This window comes from Aedes albopictus, chromosome 3 (assembly GCF_035046485.1).
Source record: "Aedes albopictus strain Foshan chromosome 3, AalbF5, whole genome shotgun sequence".
In the NCBI taxonomy this organism is placed as follows: domain Eukaryota; kingdom Metazoa; phylum Arthropoda; class Insecta; order Diptera; family Culicidae; genus Aedes; species Aedes albopictus.
This window is the reverse complement of record NC_085138.1, coordinates 193,384,680-193,401,148: the sequence shown is the minus strand read 5'-3', so window position 1 is coordinate 193,401,148 and position 16,469 is coordinate 193,384,680. Positions and strand designations below refer to the sequence as shown.

At 40.5% G+C, this 16,469-nt stretch overlaps 1 protein-coding gene across 1 annotated transcript in view; it reads right to left on the bottom strand.

The window, feature by feature from the left end:
- Window positions 1-16,469, bottom strand: part of LOC109426664 (protein eva-1 homolog C-like) — a 93,231-nt gene that overhangs the window by 24,614 nt on the left and 52,148 nt on the right. The window contains exons 5-8 of the mRNA XM_029858256.2: window positions 7,715-7,853; window positions 7,434-7,583; window positions 7,227-7,370; window positions 20-232 (exon numbers count right to left, since the gene is read on the bottom strand). Of these exons, the coding sequence (XP_029714116.2) occupies window positions 20-232; window positions 7,227-7,370; window positions 7,434-7,583; window positions 7,715-7,853 (646 nt within the window). The remainder of the gene's footprint in view (window positions 1-19; window positions 233-7,226; window positions 7,371-7,433; window positions 7,584-7,714; window positions 7,854-16,469) is intronic.

The following is a 16,469-nucleotide window of genomic DNA, read 5'->3' as shown; positions in this document are numbered from 1 at the left end:
ATCTCCAATTAAGACTTACCGTCCTTGCTATGTGTGAGAATATTTTCAGCCTTCACAGTTGCCTCGAGCTCATCGGAAAATTTATGACTAATTTGGCCACTGGAGGAATCGTCCACTTGGTTGGGAGCGGGAGTGAATTCGTCATCGTAGAGCTCATTCATCTCGAACTGTGGGTCCAATTCATCTTCCTCTAGTGGGCTAATGTAGCGATCTCGAAAAACATTTCTGGATACTGCCGAGAGGAGCAGCAGAAAAGGGCATAACAGTAAAATCACATTAATAACCTCGTAAGGCAATTCCATGGTAGTCGACGACGAAATGACGAGAGTGTGCGATGCGAAACGTGTTTTAGAGCAAACTTTTCATTCAGCGTGAAACTTTCGAATACTTTTTACCGTGATTTCGGATAAAGTTCAAGGAATGTGACCTTATTTCAATTGTATAAAAATACCCAAAATTTAATTCTTAAGAAACTGAGGGATCCCTTCCCTCAGTTTCTTAAGAATTAAATTGAAGTATGTAAGTGAATCTAAGTCTTCAATATCCTGAACCACTTTTAAGCACAATTAAGGTTTAAGAAAATTCCACAATTGTACTGTTAAGGGCCGATACAACCACAACTGTAAAGGCGTGGGTGTATTTCGCATGACCATGCTGAGGACGACGAGTTCGATTCCCGGTCGAACCAGGAACTTCGAACTTCGAAAAAAAAACTTTCTGGTTTTCGTTGGTTCAGATTTCAAAATAAGTGTTTGAGAACAACGTGAAAAAACGCTGCATTTCCCGAGCAGAAGAAAATAACAAGTGAATAACATGTCAAAGTATTTATCTTAAACTAGCTGTCCCGGCAAACGTTGTTTTGCCATTTTTGATTGTGGTGGTTTGACAACTGTTTGCAGCACGGCACACTTGATCGGTTTTATTACGATCGTGTTAGTTTTCCTCCCAATTCATGCCAATTTCGGTAGTTTCCATTTTCTTTATATTTTTAGGTTATTTTCGTAACTTTTTGTACATATAAACACAGCCACCACGAATACGAATCGAACCATGCAAGACTCATCCTGATTGGTCTACCCGTTCTTGAGTTTTGTTGCCTCAAAGGAACTTTAAACTCATTTTTATATATATAGATACTATCCAGGTAACCACGAGGCACTAACATAAGCCGTTAGACAGCTGTTTACCCGCATTTCATATCATATTCAAATTTCTGTTCTTCAACAGCACTTCAGATGCTTAGCGATCAGTGACTGGCATCCGGAATGCAAGCCAAATGCTACTAGCACTGATGCAGCATTTCGAAAGCATGTATGCACTGGACTAGCATTTTAGTTGCTTGTTGATTTTTTCTTATTGTGCACTAACAAATGCTCGTTAATGGCTGTTACAGGGCTACCTGAAATTCGTTATCGCACAAAGAACGTAAACATGGAAGATTTCAACAACTGGAATAGGTTTATAAAAAGTGGTTCGTACAACAGCAGTGTGAAGAAATATAGTGATATAGCGGTGCCTAATGAAAATGTGTGTCAAACAGAAAATCTGCATAAAACGATGCTGAATTTGGTTGCTTGTGAGGCAAGTGTTTCTACAAAACATATTCACTGCGTGCTTGGGCCGGTAGACCAAAGTGATGAAATATCGGAAACAGAAAGTGATGATGAGAAATCGGCAATTCCTGAAGATTATTACAGTCCAGACGAAGATTGTAATGTCTCTGATGAGCAAATTACAAAAAATGTCGAGTCAGATCTCAAGACGCTTCTCCAAAGTTGGAGTTTAGAGCATAATATATCTCATGCCGCATTGAAGCCTTTGCTGAGCCGTTTGTCGCAAATATGATCGAACACTCCCAGAAGATCCCACTGCTTCTCCACTGCAGACGCCAGATTTTGCGCTCCTGTTATCGTTGAGCGACATGCCGGAGGAGGTCTTACAGGATGCATCGAATACCACGCGTACCTTGGTGGTGGTGCTACTCTCTTTAAACACTGGGTGGTGTGGCAGGTAGCAATGCGGAGATTCATCGTCTACGGATTCGAGTTTCCGCATATGGCCGAGGCGGATTTACTCTTCGATGAATTCGTGGTACGAGCTCTTCAGGGCAGGGTCTCTTTCAAGGCGTCTCTCAAGGCTGTAGAAGCGGCGGGTGGCAATTTGTCGTGATTCGCCGAGGGTGACTTGCGGATCATCGGACCGGGGAAGGCGTACGACGTACCTTCCATAGTGAGTTCGAGTGATGATGTTGGAATAAATCTCCTCGCACTGTTTCTCTTGGTCCATAGGTCGCTGGTTCATATCGAGCCGGATTGGAGGACAACCCGAGCTAGGAATCAGCGACGGAGGCAAGATGGCGCTATAGCGGTGAAAGTTTGGGCCTTTTACACACGGCCGTGCCAATATTTCGTGCCGATCACGGAGGCAAGGAATGGTAATATAATTGCATGCGAATTTTGGAGATCACACATATAGTAAGGTGGAACTGCCGAGAAGCGACGGCACAATCAAAGCATTTTTTGCATTTTCGTTGACTGGTGGCAAGTCAGGCAAATTAATTGCTCTTTTTCATCATTTGCTTCTGCGCCTGTAGGGTCGCAAATTGAAATTAGTACACTGTGCTGGGGGTGAAAGGCAATAAATTAGGGCTCAGTCAATCCAAGGCAATCGTGATAGGGTGGCGTTTAAGCGGACACGCGTTGCGCAGAAGGGTACTACGCGTCGGGAAAGAGTAATCGTATCGTAATTTTAGTGCTCTTTTCGGTCGATCACGTTCGCGTAGTGGTATCACGACGTGACGGGAAGGAGCATATCGTTCGATTACGTGGTACTGCCGTCGTTTGTATCGCGTTTGAGTGGTGCATCGCGACGGGAAGGAGCAAAACGTTCGATCTTGTATCACTCACGTCCGTGCGCGTAGAAACGGCACACTGCGTCGGGAAGGAGCATTTCGTTTCGACTTGTGTCGTTTTCCGTTTTTCGCGCGTGGTTCGAGTGGTGTGAAAGATGTCGAACAAACAGCGTAAGAAACTAGAAGAGGATCTTCTGAAGCTAAAGCGGTCTGAGGCGTGGTGGAAAAGTTCGTGGAGGAGTACGATCATCAGACGGATGCAAATCAAGTGTCGGTCCGGCTGGAAACTTTGGACAAGATCTACAAGGAGTTCCAGCATGTGCAAAGTGAAGTGGAGATGTTGGATAGCGATAAGTTCGAGGAGCACATTGAAGTTAGGACTGCCTTTGAGAACAAATATTGTATTCTGAAGGGCTTTTCGCTCTCGAAGCTACCCAATAATGAACCGGCGATGAACTCCACCATGCTCAACAGTTTCGCTCACCACACCACAGCCAGCTTCCACCACCGACTACCGAAGATCGACCTTCCGAAGTTTAGCGGCGACGAATCACGGTGGATATCGTTCAGGGACAACTTTTTGTCGATGATCCACAGCAACGACGATATCCCATCCGTTAACAAACTGCACTACCTGTTGCAGTCGTTGGAAGGGGAAGCGAGGAAACCGTTTGAAAGTGTAGATGTGCAAGCGGATGGCTACGCGTCCACGTGGGATGCGTTGATGAAGCGTTATGATAACAAGCGGTTCCTTAAGAAGGAGCTGTTCCGGGGCTTGTTCGATCTGCCGGTGATGAAAAGGGAGTCTGCGCAGGAGCTTAACACGTTAGTTGACGACTTTCAGCGACACGTGAAAGCATTGGCCAAGTTAGGCGAGCCTGTCGGCCACTGGGACACTCCGCTCATCTTTATTCTCTCGAACACTTCGTGCCTGGGAGCACGAGACTCGCCAGAAGAACGAAGTTACGTACGACGAACTGATCGAATTCCTCGCGCAGCACGTTCGCATGCTGAAGTCCGTCGCCAGTGATCTACAACAGCGTTTCCAACCGGCTAGCATCAAGGTGGCCGGACAGTTTCCGAAGAAAATCCCGATGAAATCCGTAGCAAACGCAGCTACAGCTGAGCCAAAGCCGACCGCACAATAATGTCCCGCATGCAGTCAACTTCACCAGTTGAGTCAGTATCCAACATTCACCAAGCTGTACATAACCCAACGACGAGAGTTGGTAGTCCAGCGAAGCTTGTGTTGGAACTGTTTCCGTCCAGGCCACCAAGCACGAGTTTGCAAATCGAAGTTCAGTTGCAGAACTTGTCGGGCCAGACATCACACCATGCTAAATGATCAAGCTGCAACATCAAGGAAGTCTAGTACTCCTGCCGCATCGTTGAATCCTCCTACGAATCAACCGAATCCATCCGCACCAGCAATCGCGGGGACCTCTGGATCAGCGAATCCACCGGAAGTCAGCATGAGTGTCCACTCGAAGTACAGCACGGTCCTACTGGAAACGGTATCGCTTCTCATCGTCGACCATCGCGGCAAGGAGATCGCTGTCAGAGCACTCCTGGACTCAGCATCAATGTCCAATTTCATCACCAAGAAGCTAGCAAACGATCTTAGTATTCGACGAACTATCGTGGACATCACCGTGTCGGGTCTAGGTGAATCCGTCAAGAAGGTTAAAGGCCAGCTCATCGCTACGATCAAATCGAAAACGAACACATTTTCCCCCACCCTCGAGTTTCTCGTCATGAAGAAACCTACCGCACATCTTCCGACCGTTATCATCGACACCTCGACATGGAACATGCCAAACGTTCCATTAGCCGATCCGCACTTCCATATTCCGGGCATGAACGACATAGTTATCGGTGGAGAATGCTACCATGAGCTCCACACCGGCAACCGCCTATCAATCGGAGACGGTCTACCTCTGCTTGTCAACACACACTTCGGATGGACAGTTTCTGGAAAGACATCCATCAATCCCGCCGTAGCTCCGCCAGTGTGCTACATCTCGACCGTCGATCGAACACTCGAATCCGCGCTTTAACGATTCTGGGAGCTTGAAGCAGTCGATCATGGCCCGATGTACTCCGCCCAAGAAACAACAGTGCGGTCGATCGTTTATTGTATCTTCGTTTCTATCAGTCGGTGTGAAATAAAGTGGTGCGACAAAGCGAAACACAAAACGCATTCCTCTGTATCCGAAACGTGTGGGATACTCCGTGGTGGCCAATTAGATATAGCAAGGCAGCTAAACTTTATCGTCGGTCGTTTGGTACTGCGTGCGTGAAACTCACAGTTGTGTATGATAAGATCATAGCAAAGAGTGTGATCGGTGGCAACCAGTGAGATCGTTCTGCCTTCGGTGAAGAAGGTGAAGACTCAGTGACCGTGATAAGTGCCAATCTGGATCCAGTGATTCCTGTGCGCCGTTCGTAGCACGAACGGGAAGCAACTACCTTCAATCCCGGCAAATTACGAGTCCCGGCTCGTTCAAATTTCGATTAAGCAATTGTAATAACTCAAGAATTTATTCAATTTATACTCTTAAATAGAAACTATATACACATTTAACGCAATTCAAAGCAAACCATAACGAAATTTATTTTACTTAAAAAGACAAAAACGTCAAAACGTTACAACATCAATACCTAACTTTGTTCATACCTCCAATTATTATTGTTGTGTTCTCATAACATTGCGTGGAGCCTCGTAGCCGTGCGGTTAGGGTCACCAAGCTTATAATCGCACCATGCTATGGGGTGAGGGTTCGATTCCCGCTTCGGGCGTTGAAACTTTTCGTGAGAATAGTTTCTTCCCCGTTTCCACTGGTGCATGCTCCGTTGTCCGTTGTCTAATGTTAAGTCTAAAACAGTCTGTACAGCCGAAAGCTGAAGACGTTGTCCGTGTCTTTTTAAAAAAAAAAAAAAAAAAAAAAAAAAATACCAACTAGAGGTATTAGAGCACAGGTTCCTCTTTGCACGGTATTTGTAAGGTATGCCCTTCTGCTCCGATAGCGTTACCGGTGTGCCGTCAAGCAATGTGCATTGACGGCATGCTGAAGTGGGGGCAAGCACTGGGGCAGCCCGTTATTTTGCCAAAAGTGGCACTGGGATTGCACTTGAAGCTTTTATAATGCTTTGCTGCACTAAAATGGCTGTTCTATAGGTGCATAAAATGCCAACACAGTGCAGATGTAAGTGCTTGGTGGTTACTTGGGTACTATACATTGATATGCCCTTCATTAGGTGGTTATAAAAGGCAAAATAACAAAAACGAATACCAAAATTTAGAATAAATAACACCAAGAAAATAACAAGTCTTATTATTTCAATAATAAATGCATACCTAAAATTTCAAGTGCTGTATTTGTTATCTCAAAGTAATTGAATAACAAACTAATAACATTTTTTGTTAATTAATATTTCATTTGTTCGATGACTTCATGATGTAATAGCAAAGCGTGTTCTTCGGTTATTTTCACTGCTAAACCAACAAATACCACATCAATTCCAAACTCTGCTCAAATACCTCTAACAGTTATTGTGGTGTTCTCATAACATTTCGTAGAATAACGCAGCAATGACAATTTTAGGTATTAGATCACATGTTGCTCTTCGAATGGTATTTGTAAGGTATGCCCTTTTGCTCGGGTTATGTAAATATCTGGCTTATCAATTAGAGTAACTAAATGCGTTTTTTTTTTACTTTTTATTCATCGAGGACTTTCAGAAAATCATCATCTAAAACATTCTTAAAGACAAGGTGTAAATGGTACACCGTTACAGTTACTACTATCCTTCCTCAAACTTCCTACCCTTGCCCCTTACTATTGCTCCTCCCTTGTATTACCTCTCCCTCTGTAATAACCTTGCTCTCCCTTGAATCCTGTTTTTGGCACACGCTTCTTAAATTCCTAATGACTCAAACACGTATGTAATCGTTGGAACCCTTGTTGGAACCTGTCCCAAGTTAACACCTGAAAGCTCCCTTGTCTCAACAAAAACTCGTCATACCCTAATGCCTCATTAGACCACCCAGACAATACTTTAAAACTTTCTTTGAAGAAAACTTGGCATTTTTTTTTTTCTTAAAGAAGCTTGTCAACCAACGTAAAATATCAAATAATGTACCTCATTGCAAATGATTCTATGCTCTTGCAAGACTCAGCCAAATGAATAAATAGATTAAATTACAATTAAAACCAACCCAGAAACGTTTAAAACAATTGAATAATTAATAAGATAGTTGAGCCGGTGTTGCCAATGTGTATCGTCATTCCGTCGTTTACCATGGAACTGCTCCATTATGTACACAGTGCGTTCAGTGTAAGCGCTAAACGGAAGAGCATCATGGGAAAATTACCACATGCGTAAACAACTTTCAGCGAGACTCGGACGTTCTCCGGACAAGGACTGCCGAAGGTGGATGCCTCGACCGCCACGGTGCACTTTCGTCGTCCCTGGCAAATTTCCGTCAGTGTATGGCTGGTGTGGGCCGACAAGCACGCTACAAAGTCAAGAGTAATTTCATCTCAAGTGGACGTCGCCCAATTATGTCCTGTTTACTTACTTTCCTCCTTGGAGCCGGCCGTCTGCGTACAGTGTGAGCTCTCGTAGGCCGTGCGTCCGTAGCTGGCACTGTAAATGGCTACCCTAGTGTAACGACCGCAGGCCAATCGTATCACATCCTTCTCGCAAGCAATAAGACTCCGAAACTCGACTGTGCGGTTCAGTTGATGACGATATCGTTTCACCAGAGAAACGGAAAGAAACCGTTTTCGCATGAAAGAAAATAACACATTTCCATTTGATGATTGAATCAATTTGAGCAATTTCTACGGAATGGCTTACATGGTCGGCATTTGTGGCTCACTTCCACCAGCTTGTGGATGCCGGGGCATGGTATGCTGTCGAATACTTTCGGTGAGGCTCGGAATGAACACTTGCGCTTCTTCTGGCAAGCTTCCACAACAATTTGCAGGATGGAATACTGTAATTGATTCAATTAATCAGGTTATACAACTTGCACACAGTAAATTATTGGGATTTGAGCGTTTGTCAATCGATTATCGTCTACCGAAAACATCAATCATGGCTTAAATGAGTGGTTCTAACTGATGACCGTAATCTTAGTCCCTCTGGCAATGTAAACACTGTACCTCATGGGGTGAGCAGATAACGTCAAAGAGGGTAGTCATAGATGGACTGGATATTGAGTTTCTCGTTAAGATTGATATACTGCATCTAGGTAGGTGTCACACTGATTGGAATGTGATGTATGCTGAGCACTTGTTCTCAGAACTAAAGAAGAACCATTGTTGCCTACTGTTGGTCATGGTTCCATAACGCAACTAAAATACGTTGCATAAAGAAAACGAGTTGCCTAATGTTCATAATAAAGCTCCTTCTAGTTAATGGTACGGAATAACATGAAAACACTTTCGAGAGAACGGAATTCAAAATATTTCTTCTGATTTTGTATGGAGTTTTTAAAAACAAACAATTTCTGATTCTGATTTATAGTTGTTTTTTTTTACAATTGACGTAAAAATTACATAAAATATCCGCTGAAAAGCTGAAACATCAAAGATGTTTTTGTTTTACTGAATTCAAAATTGACGTACATGTCGCCAGAGCCGTAGCTTGGTACAATGGCGCCCTTGGCAAGCATCCTGATTGACGCCCCATGACAATTGAACATTGTCAATTTGCAAAAAAAATGTGAGGATTTATTTTCTTTTTTTGGTTTCTTTAGTTGGAATTTGCTGTTTCTAAGACACAAATTTCCCTCGATTTTTTTTTTCTGTGTTTTTCACTTGATGATTTTCAGGGATCCTTAAACAATCAATTTTTTTGAAAGGAGAATTTTTTAAGGAATCATTAAAAAAGTTTCTTAAAGAGTCTCTGGAGGATTTTCTAAAACAAACCCTAGAAGGTTTTATGAAGAAATCCCTGAAGGAATGCAATGACAGTTTTTCTAACGGAATACCTGGAAAAAAAATCTGAAATTATTCCAAATTCATGATTTTTTGGAAGAGTTAAAGAGGATGAAAGGTTTTGTATTCTCTAATGAACATGAACAAATTTCGGAAGGGATCAATGGAAGATTTTCTAATTACCTTCTAAAGCAATCAGTAGAATACTTTCTGAAGGAAACTGGTCGAGTTTCTAAAAGTATCTATAGATGATTTTCTTTCAGATTCTCAGATACTCAGAAATTTATGAAGAAATCGATGGAAAGATTTCTAAACGAATCTCTACAGGAGTTTCTATAAGAATCCATGACAGATCCTGATCCGTAATCCTGCAGAAATCTCTACAAGAACTTGTGAAGAAAACTTTGATGATTTTTGTTTAGAAATTCATTGAAGATTATCCAGGAGAAACCCAGGAAAAAATAGTGAAATAAGTATTGAGATATACACTCCCGTTCAAAAGTTTGGGGTCACCCCCTCAAAAACATGTCATTTTTTTAGGCCCATATCTCCGCCAATTTGCGTCCGATTTCAAAACCCTAGGTTTCATTCAAAAGATGATAAGTCAAAGAAACTTTGAACATGATTTAAAAGAAACTTTTTCAAAAAATTTTGTATGTAAACTTAACCCAAAGTTGCCAAATTTTCTAAAAAATGAATATAAACTTACGGCAGTGTCGCTGGAAGTTGGGTCGACCAAATTTTAAGATGAGAGCGGTAATATGACCAATTTTCTATTAGCTTTCAACTGCTGTTTACAGAACTTAGCTAAAAAAATCTAGAAAAAAAGTTATTAAGTAAATTAATCCTTGATGTCATCGACCAAAAGTTTGGGGTCACCCCTCACTATGATGTATCGGCCAAAAGTTTGGGGTCACTTTCGCAAAACATGGAAAAGTGATTTGGTGATATCTTCGTCATCTATAGTTCAATTTTAATTATTTTTGGCTCATTTCAAAGATAATTAACTAGATTTACGTTTGAAGTCTTCAACTTAACGTATTTAACGATTTTTGTATATAAAAATGTGATGTAAAGTTAGCACATTTTACCACGCTTCAAAAAATGAGGCAACTTTACGTTAAGTTTTAGTATGTTAATTTCAACAAATATGTGTGGTTCAATGTCTATGCAGTAGGTATCATTCATTTTGTTTCAAATAAGCCAAGAAGAATTAAAATTGAATGAAAGATGACAAAGATATCAACAAATCACTTTTCCATGTTTTACGATAGTGACCCCAAACTTTCGCCGATACAGCATTTTAAGGGGTGACCCCAAACTTTTGGTCGATGACATCAAGGATTAATTTACTTACTAACTTTTTTTCTAGATTTTTTAGCTAAGTTCTGTAAAAAGCAGTTGAAAGCTAATAGAAAATGGGTCATATTACAGCTCTCATCTTGAAATTTGGTCGACCCAACTTCCAGTGACACTGCCGTAAGTTTATATTCATTTTTTAGAAAATTTGGCAACTTTGGGTTAAGTTTACAAACAATTTTTTTTGAAAAAGTTTCTTTTAAATCACGTTCAAAGTTTCTTTGACTTATTATCTTTTGAATGAAACCTAGGGTTTTGAAATCGGACGCAAATTGGCGGAGATATGGGCCTAAAAAAATGACATGTTTTTGAGGGGGTGACCCCAAACTTTTGAACGGGAGTGTAGAAGTATCAACCCCTTGAAGAATTTTTGAAGAAATCTGTAGAGGTATTTCTGAAGGTATCCTTAACGAAAATTGTCTCTTGAAAGATTTTTTGAAAGAATATCTGCAGAAATTTCTCGCCCAGGGTTATCATCAGAAATTTCTTATTTTTATGTGAAAAATAATCTAAAAAAAATCTTGTAAAAACATGCGGAGAAATCTTTTGAATAATTTCTTAATAAATTCTTTCTCAAAGGATTCCGTAAATATTTCAGGAGAAATTCTTTGAGAATTTTTCAAAGAACCCCATAGATGAATTTCTGAAAGAGTTTTTGAAAGATTTTGCGAAAGAAACCTAGAAAGAAATTCCGAAGAAAGGCCTGATGAAATTTATTGGGGACTCTTAAAATATTCAATTTGTTTTGCGGAAATAAAAAAACTCACTGATAGTTTTTCGGGTGAATACGACTTGATGGTTTGTGCTAGGTTTACAAGAGTCCAAATAAACTTAAAGTTATTTTCAACAATTATATGAATTGAATTTTTCCATTTAAAAAATGATGTGTATATGCAATCGCCTTCGCAAAGCGTTCCCACTAAACTTGGAGAAGTTTTCTCAATGAATTGTTTCCTCTGTGGAGCCACCAACTCCTTATTATAGGATCAAACATGGTCGAAGCTCTTCGTTCGTTCCGAATGGTGCCAACGATAATTCCTCCGACCCATTCCGCTTCCGGCAGATACTGGAAACTCGACATCGAAGTCAACGGGATTTGACTTCGAATAAACTCCTTCCTCAAACCAAATTTCCACAGCAGCACTTTGGGGGCATCTATTTAGTACGTCACGCGAAATTTAGGAATTTTTGACCCCCCACCACCTCCCCCCCCCTCGTACGGGTTTTTCGTATACCTTGCACATTGCTTGTCACAATTTTCATGACCTCCCCTCCCCCTATAAGCGTGACGTACTTAATAGATGCCCCCTTTAGTTGAGACAGCTTGAGACTATTTTGGGAAGATCGCAAATATAAATGTTCATGAAATATTAATTTCTTTTACTGCTTATTTTTTTATTAAAGTCACTTACATTTCGTCGGTTTCCTGCAATAGGGGCACAACTCAAAAAATGTGAATTTTCAGAATAAGCGTTTGAAAATTGGCAATCATGAAGCACCTCCTGCAAATTCACTTATTTCTCTCATCATTTGACAAAAGTAAACAAATTTTGATTGTTGTATCATTGAAAGGGGCTGAAGGACTATCTGTTTCATGAATTTTTGACAACTATTTTTCAACGACTATTGAAAAAGTTGACTGATTTTGAGTTGTACCCTTACTGCGGAAAATTGGTGAAAATGCCCAAATCTCGCGTTTCACAACGAATTTTGGAACGGGTCTTTGTGAGATGAAATTTTACATAGTTTTTCATCATTTGCCATCAAAATCTCAAAAATGACAAATTTTGAGTTGTGCCCCTATTGCAGGAAGCCGACGATTTAAGGTCTTCCTATATTTCTCCTTTCAGGTACTCAGCTCACCTTCAATTTAGGAATATAACAAAATTACCACATTTGATCACCGTTATCAAATGTACAAGTTCAAACTATTTCAATCTTACTTCAATTATTTCCTTCCCACTAAATTTGGCTCGCAACTTATCTTCCATTAGCTTTTTTATTTTTTTTATCTTCTCTGTAATCTTGCTTATGTTTTTGTTTACCTAACTCGCCTTCTCATTCTGTGAAGTGAGAAATTGACAAATTGGAGTAGAATTTGCGAAAAAGTGACTCGTAATCTCGGTGAGACTCGAATTCACGACTCCTACTCACTAGACAGGCACGTTGCCAACTACACCCCGAGAAGCTTCGAAGATGTAGTGATTAAGGTGAATTCAAGTTCAACTCGAAATTCTGAGGTTATCTTTTCCACAGAAACAGCATTTCTTTCGGATGAATAAGATGTACATCCGCACTACTCATCTATTGTATATGCTAAGCCTAGGCGAGAACTATGTGTTTTACGAGTGCTTCCGCAATTATCAACTGAGACCTTTCTTCAAAAATTGATCATTATGCAATCGTTTACCGTGTGGCAATAAAAATGAAAACCTATGCCCATTGATGCTAAAGATATTTCAATTACGAAAGGATTCTGGATCTATCGGAAATCGAACCCTTCACCCTCAGTATGGTCCTGCCGCGTGTTTACTGGTTTATCTATATGGGCCCTCTCTACCAAAAGTCCCTTATGTAGGCTTATTGTTCCGTACTGATCCCAGAAGAATATTTTTCTTCAATTTGGTGGTGAACTTTCTTCATTTCCGACGAACGACTAAATTCAGGTTTTATAAAAGTTCTGTGAAAGTACACGTCTATATTAATCACGGTTAATGAACTGAACTGAATAGATAGAAAAAAAGGAAGACGGACCAATTACTATAAACCGCTCTTTTTTGGGATTTGCTGCTGATGAAGGAATTTTCCTTTCGCCATGAAAATTGGCCAGAAATCCACCTGACGAGCTACCACGAAGCAGCTTCCATGTAATGTTCCGGATCGATGCCTAGAAGCATCGTTCTCATGTCAGCGCTCGCCCCAGCTCGCAGAACACGCTACAAGAATGGCCACAGAACAATAAAACCGGGCAAAACAACGACGGCTCCAGAGCTCCACATAAATCAGCTTGGAAAAATATACCGGTCACGACGATGGTACGCCGCTGCACGATGCGATGGGTTGTAATAAATCTTGGAAAGAAAAAGGATCCTACCCAAATAGTGTCACACCAACCCATGGTTGGGTCCGAGGTGGGAGGTCAGCCGGAACATCTTGACTACCTGTTCCCTCCTGGAGCGAATACATTTCACGGACCGCTGGCGCGGGTTTTTAGCGATAGCTGTTCTGTTGAAGAATTGCCATTTGCCCGCCCAAATCAGGTCCATATCTGAACCCACTGGAAGATAAGGTACATATTTCAAGCGAAAAGGCAATCGTTTCACTTTACGGTTGGTTAACTGGGATGGTCATCGTTCATTGGAATATTTTGTTGTGTTTAATTTTTTTTCAACTGCTTTGTTCTGACAGCTGACACATTTTTTATGAAAAAAAAAACATTCATTTTATCATTTCACAGATTTACAAATGTCCAAATGCTTTAACCTATGGAGGGCAGACCGTATATTGACGTATTTATTTGAATAGAATCGAAACCTATTGTCGATTATTTTTTCAACAGTATTTTTCATCACTGAATTTTTAAACTGCAGTGAATCTTCAATTTTACGCTTATTTGTTTGCACCAACTCGTTTACACATTGACTTTCCCAACTGAGCGAAAATGGGATTCAACATATTCATGTACTATTCACATTTGATATATTGCAACTTTGAAAGTGTTTCTCAAGCTGTGCATCAAAAGGAGCACAACCCTCAGCAGTATTGCTAAAATTATTGGTTTCCATTTTTTGTGTGATGGACCACCAACTTTTCTTAATAATAGAAAAACTAGAAAAAAGTGCAAATTTTCTTCAGATTGATCGTTCCATAAAGCAGTTTCACCAATATAGCAGTGTCCAGCAATGCCTCAGTGACTCCAGTAATCACTTTGGATCTCAATTTCCCTTTTGTGGCAGGCAAATTTGTTCAAAGAATTCGCTGGGTGCCGCCAATTCATTTGATCATACACCTCGATCGTGCGTACAGCAATGCAAGTCTTACATCGGATTTGTCTGTTGCATTTCTTCAATATGGCTTTTGCGGTTTGAACAAACCGCTCAGCTAGTCCATTGGCTCTTGGAAAAAATGGACTAGAGGTGCAATGGTCAAAACACCATTCTCTAGCCAAACGTTGGAATTCCTCGGATGAATACTGCGGACCGTTATTATTATTATTTCTTTATTAGTGAGGCTTTCAGCCACAGGATGGTTCACCTCCTAGCAGGACCGTTATCTGATTCGAGAGCTCTGGGCACACCGTGAACGGCAAAGCATTCCTTAAGATGGTCAATTACTGCTCGATACCTCTTTGAAATCGAAAAAGCTTGATTTTCTCTCCACTATTAAAATGTACTCCTTGCCTTTGAAGTGAAACAGATCGGTTGCCACTCTTTCGAACGGTAGTGTTAAAACTTCTTTCAACACTATGGTGTGTTTCACGTTGCTGCGCTGGTGTTTCGGACAGACGGTGCATGAGTCAATAATATTTTGGATATCTGATGCCATATAGCCGAGGCGGTAAACGCACGGGTATTCAGCATGACCATGCTGAGGGTGACGGGTTCGATTCCCGGTTGGGCCAGGATCTTTTCGTAAAGGAAATTTCCTTGACTTCCTTGGGCATAGAGTATCTTCGTGCCTGCCACACGATATACACATGCAAAATGGTCATTGGCAGAGGAAGCTCTCAGTTAATAACTGTGGAAGTGCTCATAGAACACTAAGCTGAGAAGCAGGCTTTGTCTCAGTGAGGACGTTACGCCAAGATGAGAGAGAGAGGGAGAGATCCGATGCCATATTTATCCAAAATAGTACCTGTTTTGCCCCTCTTACACTACTATGGAACCCAGAGTGGCCACTGTGGATCGCTGATAACATTTACTTCCGTGGTGATTGTGGAACTAGTATTGCGCATTTCCCACCCAACTGGACCCCTTTCGCAGTTAGTATAAGTGCGGGATCATGAATAAAACTGCGATTTTGCATCGAATCGTGTCGGTGTCTTCTGCGCACTTATGCATTACAAGGTGCTGAATAAGTACGCAGAAGACACCGAAACGATTCGATGCAAAATCGCAATTTTATTTACGATCCCGCACTTATACTAACTGCGAAAGGGGTCCAGTGGGGTTGGAAATACGCAATACTTGATATGCTTTGAAGAGCAGTCCTTTTTTTTACCCTCCGCTGACCCCCACACCAAAAAGCTCACGTGGAGCTTGCTGGTTGTGGACAAACCTAACAAAGTATGAACAAAAAAAAAAACGCGGATACTGAGAAACTTAGAATTAAAAAGCTAATGTGAAATCCCAGTGGAGCATTTGCTCCTTTGAAAGGGATTCACGAATAAAATCAATAACACAAGTTTACAAAATAAAACGAAAGTCGTGAACTTCTGTCAACGACCAAAATTTTTGAAGCACAATTTAGTGCTGATTTCGAAACCGACCTTCAATAAATTTTAAGTAGAACAGTTTTTGAGTTTTAGCTCAATATCGAGTTTTGCAACTTTTCAAAATATGTAATTTACTAAAATTAAAATATATTGCGTTTCGTTCAACCAATTTGGAATCTTTTTCCATAAATTAAAAGCTGAATACAATACCATTTGATCATCTGAATACAGGTTTTGCACCAGATTGATGAAATTCAAGACATTGGCTTGTTTTAGGGACGATATCCTTAAATTTTAGCAAAATTCCCAAAATTTTTTGGGAATGTATTTTTTTTAATAACAAAAAAAAACAACTTAAAAATTCTTTCTCGACGTTTATTTGACATATCATATTTAGGCGAGTTACAGTAAAAATTTCAGGTCAATCGGAGCATTGATTACGGAGAATGAAATGTTTGAAGTGAGCGACTTTGCTTAAAAATAGAACAAAAATCGATTTCAAATCATCAGCCTTGTATGGAAAGTCGAAAAAAATTCCGCTCTACTGTATTTTTTTTCTTTTGCGTTTTCGAACTCAGGGCATGATTCTACACCAAAAATGATCATCAGCTTACCGAGTTCAAAAATGCTGTAAACTAGTGTAATAATTCTAAAATTAAAATAAATTGTGATAACGATTTTGGCTTAAGAATGAAGTAAAGCTAAAATATACTTAAATGCGGGAGAAAAAAATCTGACTGAAGCCAGACAAAAACCTACATTTACAAAATGTTGACACGCTTAAAGAATAAATTCATTTACATTCCTCCTTATGTGGTGCTTCAGCTTGCTTTTGAAGATGATCGAATTTGATATTTCTTTTAATTCATTGGGAAGT